Source organism: Corylus avellana, chromosome ca4, assembly GCF_901000735.1.
Source record: "Corylus avellana chromosome ca4, CavTom2PMs-1.0".
NCBI classification, from domain to species: domain Eukaryota; kingdom Viridiplantae; phylum Streptophyta; class Magnoliopsida; order Fagales; family Betulaceae; genus Corylus; species Corylus avellana.
In genome coordinates this window covers 11155606-11169906 of record NC_081544.1, presented here as the reverse complement: position 1 = coordinate 11169906, position 14301 = coordinate 11155606, and the positions used below count along the sequence as shown (strand labels likewise).

The following is a 14301-nucleotide window of genomic DNA, read 5'->3' as shown; positions in this document are numbered from 1 at the left end:
GGGAAATGCTAGAGATCCGGACATTTTTCCCGAAACTAATTTCAGAATGATGTGGAGCCAACGTGGTTGAAGCCACGTCTGTTAAATTCAAACAAGTAAAAAAAAAATAGATGGCCCACAGAGATTGCGTTTTGGTTTGGCATTGGAGAAATGGTGTGTCAGAGTGATGGGCAACAAAGACTATTGGTGCACAAGATGACAAAAATTCAATAAAAAAATTTTTCCTTCTCAAATTCATTCCTTTTCATTTCGCCCCAAAATTTTTCCCTCCCACCAAAGAGCGCCTCCTGCCCTCTGTAACATTCTTGTGACTCACCAGCCTCTCCACTACCGGACACCTTCACCTACAATCCATCATCTGTAAAGGTAACTGTGTTTTTTTTTTTTTTTTTGAGCTATATATTTTTTTAGAGATTTTTTAATTGTTGTTGAATAATATATGGTTGTTTTGATTGTTTTTTATTTAGATTCTACAAAAAATTTAGATATTTTTTTTGTATTTCAATTTAGTTGATTTTGTTTCATTGATACTTACATTCTCTCTTTTGTTGGTTTTTTTTTTAATCGTATAATGAATGGATTTTTTTTTTTTTTTTTTTTTTTGTTAATCTTGGATTTTTGAATGGAAGAACACAGTTATTTAGCTTTCTTGTATAGGGCAATCGTTTTGGTGTATAAAAGTTTTTTTTTGGATTTTTTTTTTTTTTTTAATGTTGATTGTGGATTGACAGGATTGAAAAATGTTAAAGGGTTAACCTTGGTGCTTAGAACTAATGAGCATTGTTTGACTTTTGTTTCTTTGATAGAGAGGTTCTTTTAGCACAAAAGTTAAAGAGTTAATTTCTCTCCATCAAGTTAAGATCTCCTGTAATTTGACATTGATACCGAGTTCAATGATGAATGTGAGCAACAATGAAGCTCTTGACCCTCCTCTTGGCCCTCAAATTGGTTAGTTAAAAAAACAATTTGCTTGTATAGTATGATTTGTTAAATTTATGTTAATTGTTTTCTTTTAACTTTGTTTAGATATAACTACACTTGAAAATCAAATGGTTGAAGAACCAACAATTGGTATGATGTTTGATTCTGAAGAAGAGGTTTTTTCATATTATAAGCAATATGCTAAGCAAGTAGGTTTTGGTGTGACAAAAAGATCTCGTAGACTTGGAGATGATGGAAATGTAAGATATTTCACCATTGCATGTCTTCGTGAGGGCAAGTCAAAAAGCAAAGCATCTAATATAGTTAGGCCAAAACCAATGGAGAGAATGGGGTGCAAGGCAAAGATCAATGCAAAAGTAAGTCTAGATGGAAGATTTACATTGTCTAGTGTCGTGCTTGAACACACTCATGTAGTTAGCCCAAGCAAGACAAAATATTTTAGATGCCATAAGAAGTTAAATTCTCGTGTGAAAAGAAAGCTTGAACAACTAGATGATGCTGGAGTCCGTCCGAGTAAAAATTACAAAGCTCTTGCTATTGAAGCGGGTGGGTATGATAATCTTCCATTTGGAGAGAAAGATTGTAGAAATTACATTAACAAAGTAAGGAATGAGTTACTTGGAGAAGGAGATGCAGAAGCATTGCGTAACTATTTAATGAGAATGCAACAAAAAAATGACCGTTTCTTTTATGTCATAGACATTGATGAAGAAAGCCGTTTGAAAAATGTGTTTTGGGCAGATGCACGAAGTAGGGCAGCATATGAATCTTTTGGAGACGTCATAACATTTGACACTACATACTTGACTAATAAATACAAGATGTCGTTTGCACCTTTTGTTGGAGTGAATCACCATGGTCAATCCATACTTTTTGGGTGTGGGTTACTATCAAATGAGAATACCGATACTTTTGTGTGGTTGTTCGAAACATGGTTGAAATGCATGTCAGACCGAGCTCCAAATGCAATTATAACTGATCAAGATAGAGCTATGCAAGCTGCAATTCGGAGAGTATTTCCAAGAGCTAATCATAGATTTTGTTTATGGCATATAATGAGCAAAGTTCCGCATAAGCTTGGATCTTATTCTCAATATGAAAACTTTAAGGGTGCTCTATTAAATTGCGTATATGACTCTTTGACTTGTGATGAATTTGAAACAAGATGGCAACAAGTAGTTGAGAAATATAATCTTCAAGAGAATGCATGGCTATGTCAATTATATGGAGAGCGGCATCAATGGGTACCGGCATATGTGAAAGGTATATTTTGGGCCGGAATGTCCACTACACAACGAAGTGAGAGTATGAATGCCTTTTTTGATGGTTATGTGGGGCCAAAGACTCCGTTGAAGAAATTTGTTGGGGATTATGACAATGCTTTGATGAGAATGGTGGAGAACAAGCGTCTAGCTGATTTTGGTTCGTACAATAAAATGTTTCCACTTATAACTCTTCATTCTATTGAGCGTCAACTTCAAGCTATTTACACAAATGAAAAGTTCAAAGAAGTTCAAGAAGAGTTTAGGGGATTCATGATGTGTTTGCCATCCTTACTAAAATGCGAAGGTGCGATTTCTACATATGAAGTTATTGATCGTGTAAGAGTTAGTGGTGACTTCATAAAAGAAGTAAAATATTGTGTTTACTTTAATGACACTGAATGTGAGGTACAATGCACTTGTAGATTGTTTGAATTCAGAGGAATCATGTGCAGGCATGCCCTTATTGTTCTTACCTTGGTGAAAGATGTGAAAGAGTTGCCATCCAAATATATTCTTGACCGATGGAGGAAGGACTTGAAACGAAAATATACTTTTGTTAAAAGTAGTTATGACGATTTGAGTGGCAATCCTAAAGCACAAAAATATGATGATTTATGCAATGATTTTTCTGAAGTAGCATTTCTCGCGTCAGATTACAATGAAACCTATATGACAATGAAGGCTTGTATACGTAAGTTAAAGGAGGAATTGCTTTGTAATGGGTTAAGAAGTGAAAGCAGTTTGAGTAGTGCACCTTCTCTTCACATTCCGGGTGCATATTCGATTTGTAATGAAGCAACTGATGGGAGGTATCAGAAATGTAACAAGTTGCGGAGTCCTTTAGTTGCAAAAAGTAAAGGAAAGCCCTCGTCAACACGAAAGCAATCCATTGTAGAAAAAGTTGTTAGAAAGTTAAAATTAACGAAGGTGAAGAAATGACAAGAGCAAGTAGCAATTTGTATTCCTATTTTGATCCGTGTATTCCTATTTTGATCCTTGATACTCTACTGTTAGGAATACCTTGAAACTCTATAGTTTGTATTCCTATTACTCTATAGTTTGTATTCCTATTTTGATCCTTGAAACTCTACAGTTTCAATTTGTATTCTTGTTTTGTATTCTTATTTTGATCCTTGAAACTCAACAATTTCAATTTGTATTCCTGTTTTGTATTTTTATTTTGATCCTTGAAACTTTACAGTTTCAGTTTGTATTCCTGTTTTGTAGATTTGCTTCTCTTTCTTGTTTGTAGTTATGCTTCAAGAAAAGCAAATGTACCCAACTGGTTTTTTTTTTTTTTTTGGTTTGTTGAGGATGTCATATCCAATGCTATAAAACATTCATAGCTAGAATATAGAAGAAAGATTTATTAATGTCATTTAATAAATATGTTAATGATGTATACAGATCTTCGAGTTACAAAATCCATGTATGATGTATTCAATAGCAAAAAATTCTGATTTCCAGCAAGTGTTTTTTTTGGATGACACTATAAACAAATAGACAAATATTAGTAGTTTCATTGTATATGACAGACTTTTTAACCATCTTTACAACAACAATGATCAAAATATGAATATGGTCTTCAATCCCTCAAAACTTCAAGGTCTTCAATCCCTCAACGACTGCAACCTCCCAAGTACAGTAGACTACTGCAAAACCAGCTTTTTAATCGGACATACTCCAACTTTATCCATTACTTCAAGCTTTCTTTTCACACAAGCATTTATTCAACCAATTGGAGAGCCAAAATGAAAGAGCTTCATCATTGATCCTACTTCACAAGTTACAATAGGTCCTGACAGATTATACCAAGAAAAAAATATCAAGATTGGTAATTTTTTGAAAAATGTATGCCCAATAACATTACAGATACAATTAATTAGAATACACAAACAGAAAACTAATTAAAATCAAGCATCCCATTTGTGTTTTCAAGTATTCTTTGTCGTCCAAACAACAACCCACTCTACACAGATAAATCTCACAAAACAATCAACATTCAAAAGAAAACTGCCACAACCTGTAACACCCAGAACCCCATTTGGTTTGGATTCCAAAAACAGGAAAAACTGCCCAGAATTTCTCAGAACAGGAAAAGCTGTAGAAAAAAAACTAACAAACCCAAACCACCATCTGTAGAAAAAAAAACGAGAAACCCAAAAGCAAAAAATAAACAAGCAAATCATCAAACAAAGCAGCTGCACATGTAAAACTACCACAAATCCAAAAGCCCAACGGAGCAAACAATAGCCAAACAGTAAATGGAAAAACATAAATCTTCTCCCAGTTGGAATCAAAATCAAAAAATGAAAAGAACAGAGAAAATTCTCATACCCATTCTGTCGGTGGGAATTTTGGTGGTATTGGTGGCCTGGCTCGTCGGTGGTGGTACGCCTCGGGTCGTCGGTCAGCGGCGGAGGTGTGTTGAAAGGAGGGATTTGACCAAAATCCATTCTTGGACGGTGGCCGGAATGCTTTCGCCGGTGTGAGAGAGAGACAGGAGTGACGGAGGGAGAGCAAGGCCCGTTCTTCTTCGCCGTGGCCGGAACCCTTGCACCGGAGTGAGAGATACGGTAAGCGGCGGAGGTGGCTGTTGGCCGTAGTGGGAGAGAGGGTGAGCGAGGGATGGAGAGCGGGAGAGGGAGAGGAGAGGGTTTCTTGTGATTTTTGATTTAGAAAGGCAGAGGGAGAGAGAGCGTGTTTCTGATAGAGGTCGAGAGGGGGAAAGAGCAAGAGGGAGAAAGGGAGAGGGAGAGAGGGTGGGGAACAATGGAACGTCTGCCGACAGAGGAGAGAAATGGCTTTGGCTTTGGCTTTGGCTTTTTTTTTTTTTTTTTTTTCTTTCATTTTGAAATGAGTGTGCTGCAGAGGAAAAAGACAAAAGAAAAAATAAAATGATGCAATTGGGACTCGAGACAACGTGGCATCAGCCACGTACGTTCCACGTCAGTCCGGAAAAAACATTCGGGAAAATATTCGGGACGCGTAGCAGCTCTCAATAAATAATTTGAGAAGAATTGGGAATAACGGGGAAGGGGGGTAAACGTTAAATTTCGTAAGAGCAAAAGAAAACACAGGATCCCTTTTCAATATATATTTTTTTTAATTATTATTTTAATCACGCTTTCACGCACTTGGTGTCTCCTCACTCCTAACGTGCGCAGACGCATCATGCCCGGCCCGGGTGACTTGTTGACGTTTTTTATTTTATTTATTATTATTATTATTATTATTTTTTTTTTTTTTTCATGCAGAAGGGAAATAGAAAGGCTAAGAAAATTTAAACTAGTGTGATCTCGATATTTTATGAAGCGTAATTTCAATCGATTGAATAACCGGATGCAGCAGATACTCATTTTTTTTTTTGCTTTTGTAATGTTACTTAAGGAAGATTTATAGCACTTATAAAAAGAAAATCAAAGTCCAAGGCAGGTTGGTAAATTTGTTTTGGTGCACTCTTTAGGTTTTAACTTTTGAAAGTTTTGAAAAGGTAAAATTGAATTAATTTGATCAACGGCACATTTGAAAAAAAAAGTGTTGTATGTAAGGTTCATAAATGAAAACTCAGTTGGTAACATCTTGATAACTATTTAAAAAAAAAAAAAAAAAAAAAAAAAAAAAAAATTGAAGATTGTTCCACAAAATAAAAAAATATTACAGTTTACATGGGGTTGGCTTTAGGCTTCAACTCGGGTATTGTTTAGTAAACACCACATCACGCTCAAGTAATGTTAATAAGTTGGCGAAAAAAAAAGATGAGAGTAATGATTTGCATAAAAAAGTGAAAAAAAAGTAATGTTAAAAAGTAAATAAATTATATTTTGTAGTAATTTTTTTATTTGAATATTAATAAACAGTAAATAATCTGATATAAAAAGTGAATAAAGTAATGTTGATTTTTTGGAAAAAAAAAAAAACCAGAGAGGTAAATAGTATTTGAGAGGAGAATGTGTTTAACAAATCCCTGATCTTGTGGCAGACTACCCTCCTAGGGGGCACTTGGCAACTCACTCGTGGGGTTTATACAGTCAAGGATACACTTGGCAACTCCATTTAAAAAGTTATGTAACTAATAAATGATCTCACAGCATAAGAAGCGTTTCAACAAGGACTTCCCAACTCATCCAGCATTGTTCTTGGGAATTTTTCTGCTCCACAGTTTAAGCTCATCAGCCCTCAATTTCAAAGACAAAGATGGACCCAATCATATGAATTTAGATAATCTGATTAACAAATCTCTTTCATGACATTTTAAGGAAAATGTCAGTTCAAAAATATTATTACATCAAATAGTATCTTAGCCACAACGAAGGTAAAAATATCTATGAACCATGCAACAAACCCACATCATATGGTTGCTCAGGTCTGCAGCTCTGTTTTCTGTGTATTCAAATAAACTACAGCTGAACATGTCACAAAGATGCAATGCTTCATGAGCCAGATAAAACCTGCTCGATTAAGGCATGGTGATTCAATAAAACAAACAAATAAGTTACAGATTCTTCACATTGGAAAATTAAAGAATATATTTCAGTAGCTAGGGCAAGCTACCGTTTAAATTCTTTTGTGGGCTGTTGATCGGTCATATGCCCTTCCTTGAAAGAATAATATGCTGAACAAGCACCAGAAGACCCATCAGCAAACATATGTAAACTGAATCCTTGAGAGTGATGGAGTATTGGCGAGATGCGACTTTTACATGGAACAAAGTTTAACTCAATCAAAAATTCTCTCCCCTGTTGAAAACAGTAAAAACACCACAGTACTAAAGATGCAGAGCAACCCTGGTATGTAAAACACTGTTCTCCAGCTTTCTGGACTTGAAAGATCTGAATTTGCAGTTTTTGCAGCTTCAAGAAGCCTCCCAGTGAGATCAACTCCAATAATGCCAGCAAACGTACCAGCAGTATTAGAAACTCCCATCACAATCCCCGCATATCTCGGAGCAATATCCATGTGGTTCACTGCAAACCCAGCTCTTCCTAGAGCCAAGAAACCAAGAGCCATAGAAGAACAAAAAACAGCCCCACCTGAAGTTCTGAAGACGGGAATTGCCATCAATGCAAGAGAAGCAACTAAGAATCCTACCGTGTTTAATAGCTTCCGGATTTTGGTCACGGACATAATTCTCTTAATGATTAAGTGGTCGGCAACCACCCCACCAATATTTGAAAATATAAACATGTTGAAATAAGGCATCATTTTAGATGAGCCCATATCCTGAAGGCTAAGCTGCAGGCCTTGTTCAAAGTATGTGGGCAGCCAGTTCATCAACACATACAAAGCATAATGAAAGGTGAAATTATTTACCACAATAGCCCAAACCGGCAAGCTGTATAAAATTTTCTTCCATGGGATGTTGACAGTTTTGGCAGAAAATCCTCCGTTCTCCACTTTCATTTTCTGACTTCCTTTGACTGGCAACAAAGATTCACCAAAACCAGCAGCAGTGGCTTTTGGATGTTCAGACCGAGGAGGGTCACTAGCATAATTGAACCACAGCAAACACCACATGGCACCTAATGCTGCCTCAGCAAGAAATACAGATTGGGGCCCTCTATACTTCACCAGGCTTGGAAGGAAAAGCATTCCCGCAGCCGCACCAAGGTACATCCCAGACATTGTTAGAGAAACTGATCTAGATCTTTCATGGGGTGGAACCCACTGTGCTAAAACTGTGTGGATAGAGGGGAAAATGAAGCCTTGTGCCACACCAACAAGCAAGCGGGCAATCACTAAAACTACAACTCGATTAGGATCTAGTGGGACTAATGCACAAGTCAATGACCATAATACAAAAGAAACAAGGAGGACCTTCCTTCCCCCAATTTTCTGAGCTACCCATCCTCCAGGCACCTGTGAACAGGCATATCCACAGTAGAAAGTTGAAAGTATTGTTCCTTTAGTTGATTGGTTTACCTTAGCAGCATCAGCTGCAGCCGTATATGCAATAGAGAAGCCCACACGTTCTATATAGCAAACAGATGTGCTGATGAAGGTTAAAATGACAATCAAGTAACGCCTTGGAAATTTCATCATCCTCATACTACACCTTTGGTTTTGTCTTCGTATCTACCCTGTCAACTGTCTTCTTCAAATGAGCCTGTCTCCAAACAGCTCTTTATCTACTTCCAAGTGGTTCAGAAAAGATGGCAGCAACTTTATGCCTATCTCATATATCGGAAAATAAAATCAATATAGGTTATACATGCAACAATAGCAAATTAACAAAACAGACCAACTTGCAAAAAAATATAGACAAATCTCAGACAAAGAGCCAAGACTATATAATAAAATGGTTCACTAGATACCAAAATATGGAAAACACAGATTGGAGGAACCCCCACTACTTAAAACGATAAGTGATCTCTGTATGAAAATCTGAAGCAAATCTTTCCATCTCATTCTAATGGATGGTCATATGATCCCACGTATGTGATGATGAAAACTGCTATTACCATCAGATAATAAATGATTTGGCATATCTCAGTCAAAAGTCGTCAATCGGTGTGTCTGTGCGACACAGCTGCTTAATTGCAACTGTTGCAGAGGCATCCCCTCATTAGTATGGATTCCACCAGAAACACTAGGCAGAAGAGCGTGAAAGGGATTGAAAAAAGATGCAAGTAGAACATCTGATATAGTATTCAACAAGGAAATTTGTTCAAACTTGAGATTATATGGAAACAAAATCTAACTCGAGCAACAGCCCACAATATCATAGCCCAGGGACAGAAGGATTGGAAAAATATAATTGTGTCGTGAGTAAAATTGCTTGCATATAAAATCATAAAAGAAAAAGGGTATTGAAACACCATAAGTTTCAACTACATTAAAACATTGATCTTGAACTAGGATTGGCAGTATAGTGAGCTTCCCACGTAAGATTTAGAATGAAAAACAAGCACTGCACAAGAACTCATGAACACATTTATGTACAACACATCCCCATATGGCGTGTCCCATTACCACAATCCAAAGGGAAATTTATAATTGATATAGATAACCGACATCTCCAACAAGTAGGCAACTGCTTAAGAGGTCCTCATTAAAGCATCTTATATAAATCTAAGAGTTCCAGAGGACAAGCAAACACTTCAATATCTACACTATCAACTAACAAAATGTTTAGTCCGGTTCCAAAGATACTTGACTTGCGATAAGTATTTCATCAAACATCTAACTTATCAAAAAAGTATTTCAGCAAACATTTAGCCATGGAATTAATTGAATTGACCTCTTAAACATACATTATGAAGCACTTATCGACAAATTTCCAAGATTCAACTGGAGAATATCCAAATTCAAAGCCAACACCTCATTTTCCAAACCCAGAAACCCCATAGATTTAGTCTCAATTGCAGTTCAGTTCAATTAAAGATTCAGTTTCAAACAAAGAATTCCGCCATTTAGTCAATCTAATAAATATTTTAGAAAAGCACCCAAAACATTTTGCATCGAATCTTGCAAAAAAAAAAAAAAAAAACACCCATTGGCTCTTCAAGGGAAAGACAAAAGAAACAAAGATAGAAATGGGTCTCTTGGGAAATTTGGCAAACACATGGCAGGCGTACAATGGAGAGAATAACAGAATTACACCTACCATGAAATGAGACTAAGACTTCGTCGATTTGCACAGAAGTTGGAGAAGTAGATCTGATCTGGGCAATGGCAGTCTCAACGCAGCACATCTCTTGGAAAATTGGCCACCGATTTGAAAGAAAGACGCCCCCTATGCAGATTGGCCTTCACCAGACCGCCCCGCGAGAGAGCCCTTTTTGCTGCAACGCTTGAGTCAACGAAGTGGAGGGATGTCTCTACTGCTGCAATGGCAGTAGCTGCAGATGTACTAAATAATTCGATAGCTTCACGTGCTCCCGGTGTCTTCTCAAGAGAAAGAGAGTGAAATTGACTTTTGTAGCAATGTCTAAACCAGACAATCACAGCTATATGATTTGTCTTTTTCCAAAGGTCCCAAGGATTCCGTAGTCGAAGAATGAGAAAACGTGAAATTCCACTTGGTCACGTTCCATTGTGTGGTTTTCTTTGAAAATGATGTGATCTCGATGCGATGATTATTGATTAGCACTTTTGTTTTATGGCCTTGGATGCTTCTTCTTTTAGCACCAACAAAATTGGGTATTCTTGTTAATCATATATGGATGACTTTCGCTTTTAAGAAGAAAAATAGAATTCTCATCCTGCTTGACAAATGTTTAGTTAAAATTTACTTAGAGAACTTTTTTTTTTTTTTTTTTAACTTATTAACTTTTTTAAAACATTAAGGACCCGTTTGTTTGCGAAATAGACTTCTAAAATGGAATTGTTATTTCTATATAATAGTCATTCTTTTGTTTGGTAATGGTATATTCGTAAGAATAATTATTCTCATAGGAACTATTAGAGCACTCCTTGCAGCGTTACCAAAATCATTTTTTGGTTATTTTAGTGATGCAATTTAACCAAAATGGTATAAATGTCCACTTTTCAATCTCACTATTTTAACAAAAAAAAGTAGTGAGGTGAACAGTACTCACCAAATTAAAAATTACCATCCACTCACTTATTAATTAAACAACTCATTTCTCTCTCTTCTTTTTTACTTTTCGTTTCTCTCTCTTTCTTTAATAGTTAAAAAAAGAATAAACTAATATTTGAAAACAAATATTTAAATAAAATAGTTAAAGTTGAAAACATTGTCAGAATATTATATATGTTTAGAATAAGGATATTCATTTCCTATTTAACTATTGAAAACATATATAATATTCTGATAATGTTTTTCCTTTTGGAATCTTCATTCTAACTTCATACTTTAGGTCCATATCTTCTTTTCTTGGTTTTCTGGTTTCCTAAAAGCTCTACAAAACAAATTTGCAAACATGAGTTAGCTCAAAATCCACAAACCAAGAACACTAGTAGATTTCTACTAAAACATGTACCCTTAAAAGAAGAAGTTTTACCTGAATGTATGTGCACCAAAACAAACACATAAGTAGTTTATATAAGGAAAATAAACAGTTACGCTTAATATTAAACCAACACAATAATAAAGAATATTCACACAACCACAACATAAGATTTTTTGACGAAGTGAAAAACCATTCGAATCAATCAAAGGAAAAAACCATTTCGGGCTGGCCAAACTCGAAAAATCACTATATGAAGATTCAGAGTTATAGACTAGACGATACTCACTCCCTAGAGGACCTCTAGACTTAGTAAGAACAACAAACTTTCAAACTTATCTTCATCTTGACCATCTTCACGGAGTGCATCTCCTTACCGATCATTCGGCAGACTTCTTTGCGGTTGAGTGATATGTATAGCGTGGTTTGAAATCAGCACAAAAGCCCCAAGTAAGCGAGAATGCACAAAACCTTTTAGATAGCCTTACTTAGTACAAACAACGGTGAAGGGTATCACTTCCATGAGTGATAGTAGCAACACTTTCTTCACCGGGAACCTCCAAACTCAGAAGAGCATAAATGAAAAATGGAGAGATTCAAAGAGTTCTAAAAATAAGACAGGTATTTATAGATCTGAAATTTTACTTCTTTCTGTCTTAACGGGGATTATCTTTTGTTAGGACGGGAAGGCCAAAATATGATATTTTGAGATATCTTCATCATAACGGAAGTTAATCCTCGTTAAGACGCAAAGAGTAAAAAGTAGATCTAAATATCCATCACGAGCCTATCATGACGTATGTTCTGACGAGAAAACAGGGAGTCCAACTTTGGTCCCATTACATGTCCCGTCCAGAAGAGGTTCCTGACGAGGAAACAGTAGCCTCCCGTTACATGCTCGTCCTGACACATCTTCTGACGAGGAAATAGTAACTTACCATTACATGTCCCGTCCTGACGCACCTTTTGACGAGGAAACAGTAACTTCCCGTTACATGTCCCATCCTGATGCACCTTCTGACGGGGAAACAGACACTTCTTGTTACATGTCCCATTCTTACACGGTTCCTGACAGAAAACAAAGAGCTATCATTTAGCCCTGTCACATGCCCGTTCTGGACGCTCCATCCAATGGAAAAGGCAAAGAACTCTTACAAACATTCAATCTTCACCCTAATACTTGGGGAATAATGAGAATTTACAACCAAATATTGTGATCATTAAATAAGGTCAAACTAAACTTAACAAACATCTTCAATTAGATCTTGTCGCTCATGGCAAGTAGAGGATAAGGTTTTTCCAGTAGTTCTCACCATAGTAAATACACCCACGTATACCTTTAATGAGACCTGTCAAGAACAAGTATTGTAAGCAGATAGAAAGATGCCCTAGAAACAATAGGAAATAATTATTATAACATAATTTTTTTTGAAAAATAAGTATTAGAATTGCTGCATTAATCTTCCAAATATCTACTAAAGTAGGGCACCTCAAAATATCCTCCACATGCTTAGACAGATTAGGTGCAACACGCAATAACATGATATGGACTCACCCCATAATCCTTGTTTAATCTATAACGACTCACACATTATTATCATGTAAATCATATTTTTCAGAATAAACATGGGAAAGGATATAAATAATTTTTTTTATAAAGTTTGGTATCTCATGCATTTTATATTATTTTCTTTTAAAATAAGTCTTAACTTAGTCTAACCAATGATATACATTGCACTTTTATCATACTTTACTAGTGCAACACTGTCAATCAGTATTTTGATCTTTTTTTAATTATTTTTTTTATAATAAGAGCTAATATAAAATTTGTTTAGTAGTGCCACATCAGTAAGGTAAGATAAAAGTGATATAAAAGCGTAGTATATAGCATTTCTCTTAACATGCGTTGACTACCAATAAGGAAGAGCCTTAATGGGATTCATAATCCGAGAATCCACAAATGCTTCCTCAAAACAGTCAAACCATGATACAATCCAACCCTACCATGCATTTAGGACTATAATCGAGTCAAGCCGAGTTGAGTATTAAATGTTCAAGTTCAGTTCATTTAAGTTTTTTCGAACACAAGCCAAGCTCGAGAATCTAATCTCGATATTATATGTTTTCTTATAGTATGTATATACATTCATTACCCACACGCATATACATACACATAAATGATAAACCCAGTCATATACACACAAATATACATATATCTATATCAAGACTTTCAATTATAATAATTCAAGTTATATCTACTATATTACAAAGAAAATTATGTTTTATATTTTAAAATACTTAACATGTTCTCATTACAAAGTTAAAAAATATTATTAAAAAAATATTTAAAATGAAGTTATACGAGCTTATACAAACGAACCAAGTTTATACGAGTATGGTTCGTTTATTAAATGAGCGTAAAGTTCTATTCAAACTTTGTTCATTTGATAAATGAACTGATCCCGAGTCGAACTAATCCGAGCCAAGTCTGAGCTTGTTGGCAAGTAATTTTATTGACAATAATTTCTATAAGGCCTTGGCACAAACTAAGTCTTTTGTGCCCTCTAATAAGAGGTTGACACATCGGATTGGAACAAAAAAAAAAAAAAAAATCAAATGGTAGCAAAATACTAGAGTACTACCAAATATCTCTCAGTCTCTCACCATAACTTTGAGAAAACAACACTGAATTTTAGGTTCCATTTGTTTCGACGTAAAATGTTTTTCATTGGAAAATATTTTTAACAGAAAACATTTTCTTGAAAAATAATTTCCTAGAAAATATTTTCTCATTTTTGTATATATATTATGAAAATGTCCCGATTAGGTCCTGACGTTGACTTAGCCGAGTCCTGCGAGTCCTGACAGGGTCCAAGCGAGGTCCCGATCGAGTCTTGACGATGTCCTAGCAGGGTCCTAGTAGTGTTTCGGTCGAGTCTCGGCAGGTCCTGATCCTAACTGGGTCCTAGTGGTGTCTCGGCAGTGTCCAAATTGGGTCTCGGCGGGGTCCCGGTAGTGTCCTAATTGGGTCCCAGCGGGGTCTCAGTAGTGTCCTAATTGGGTCCCGGCAAGTCTCGACAATGTCCTAATTGAGTCTTAGGCAGTGTCCTGGTTAGGTATAGGCGAGTCTCGGCAGGTCTTGACCAAGTCCCGATGGGGTCACGACAGTGTCCTGGCCGGTT

The 14301-nt window shown here is 36.1% G+C and overlaps 2 protein-coding genes across 2 annotated transcripts; one reads left to right on the top strand and one right to left on the bottom strand.

Annotated features, from left to right (window-relative positions):
- The first annotated feature begins 1049 nt into the window (after positions 1–1049).
- LOC132178056 (protein FAR1-RELATED SEQUENCE 5-like) lies at positions 1050–3146 on the top strand. Its single transcript, XM_059590518.1, has one exon. The coding sequence runs from the start codon at positions 1050–1052 to the stop codon at positions 3144–3146; it is 2097 nt and encodes a 698-aa protein (XP_059446501.1).
- Positions 3147–6419: 3273 nt separating this feature from the next.
- Positions 6420–10348, bottom strand: LOC132179623 (probable anion transporter 5). The gene is made up of 2 exons (XM_059592364.1): positions 9814–10348; positions 6420–8377 (listed from the first exon to the last, which is right to left on the bottom strand). The coding sequence occupies exon 2, from the start codon at positions 8253–8255 to the stop codon at positions 6927–6929; it is 1329 nt and encodes a 442-aa protein (XP_059448347.1). The 5' UTR covers positions 8256–8377; positions 9814–10348; the 3' UTR covers positions 6420–6926.
- Positions 10349–14301: the final 3953 nt, after the last annotated feature.

Excerpts from the sequence above, each read along its gene's own strand:
- LOC132178056 (XM_059590518.1), top strand. The coding sequence starts at position 1,050 with ATGGTTGAAGAACCAACAATTGGTATGATGTTTGATTCTGAAGAAGAG.
- LOC132179623 (XM_059592364.1), bottom strand. The coding sequence starts at position 8,255 with ATGAGGATGATGAAATTTCCAAGGCGTTACTTGATTGTCATTTTAACC.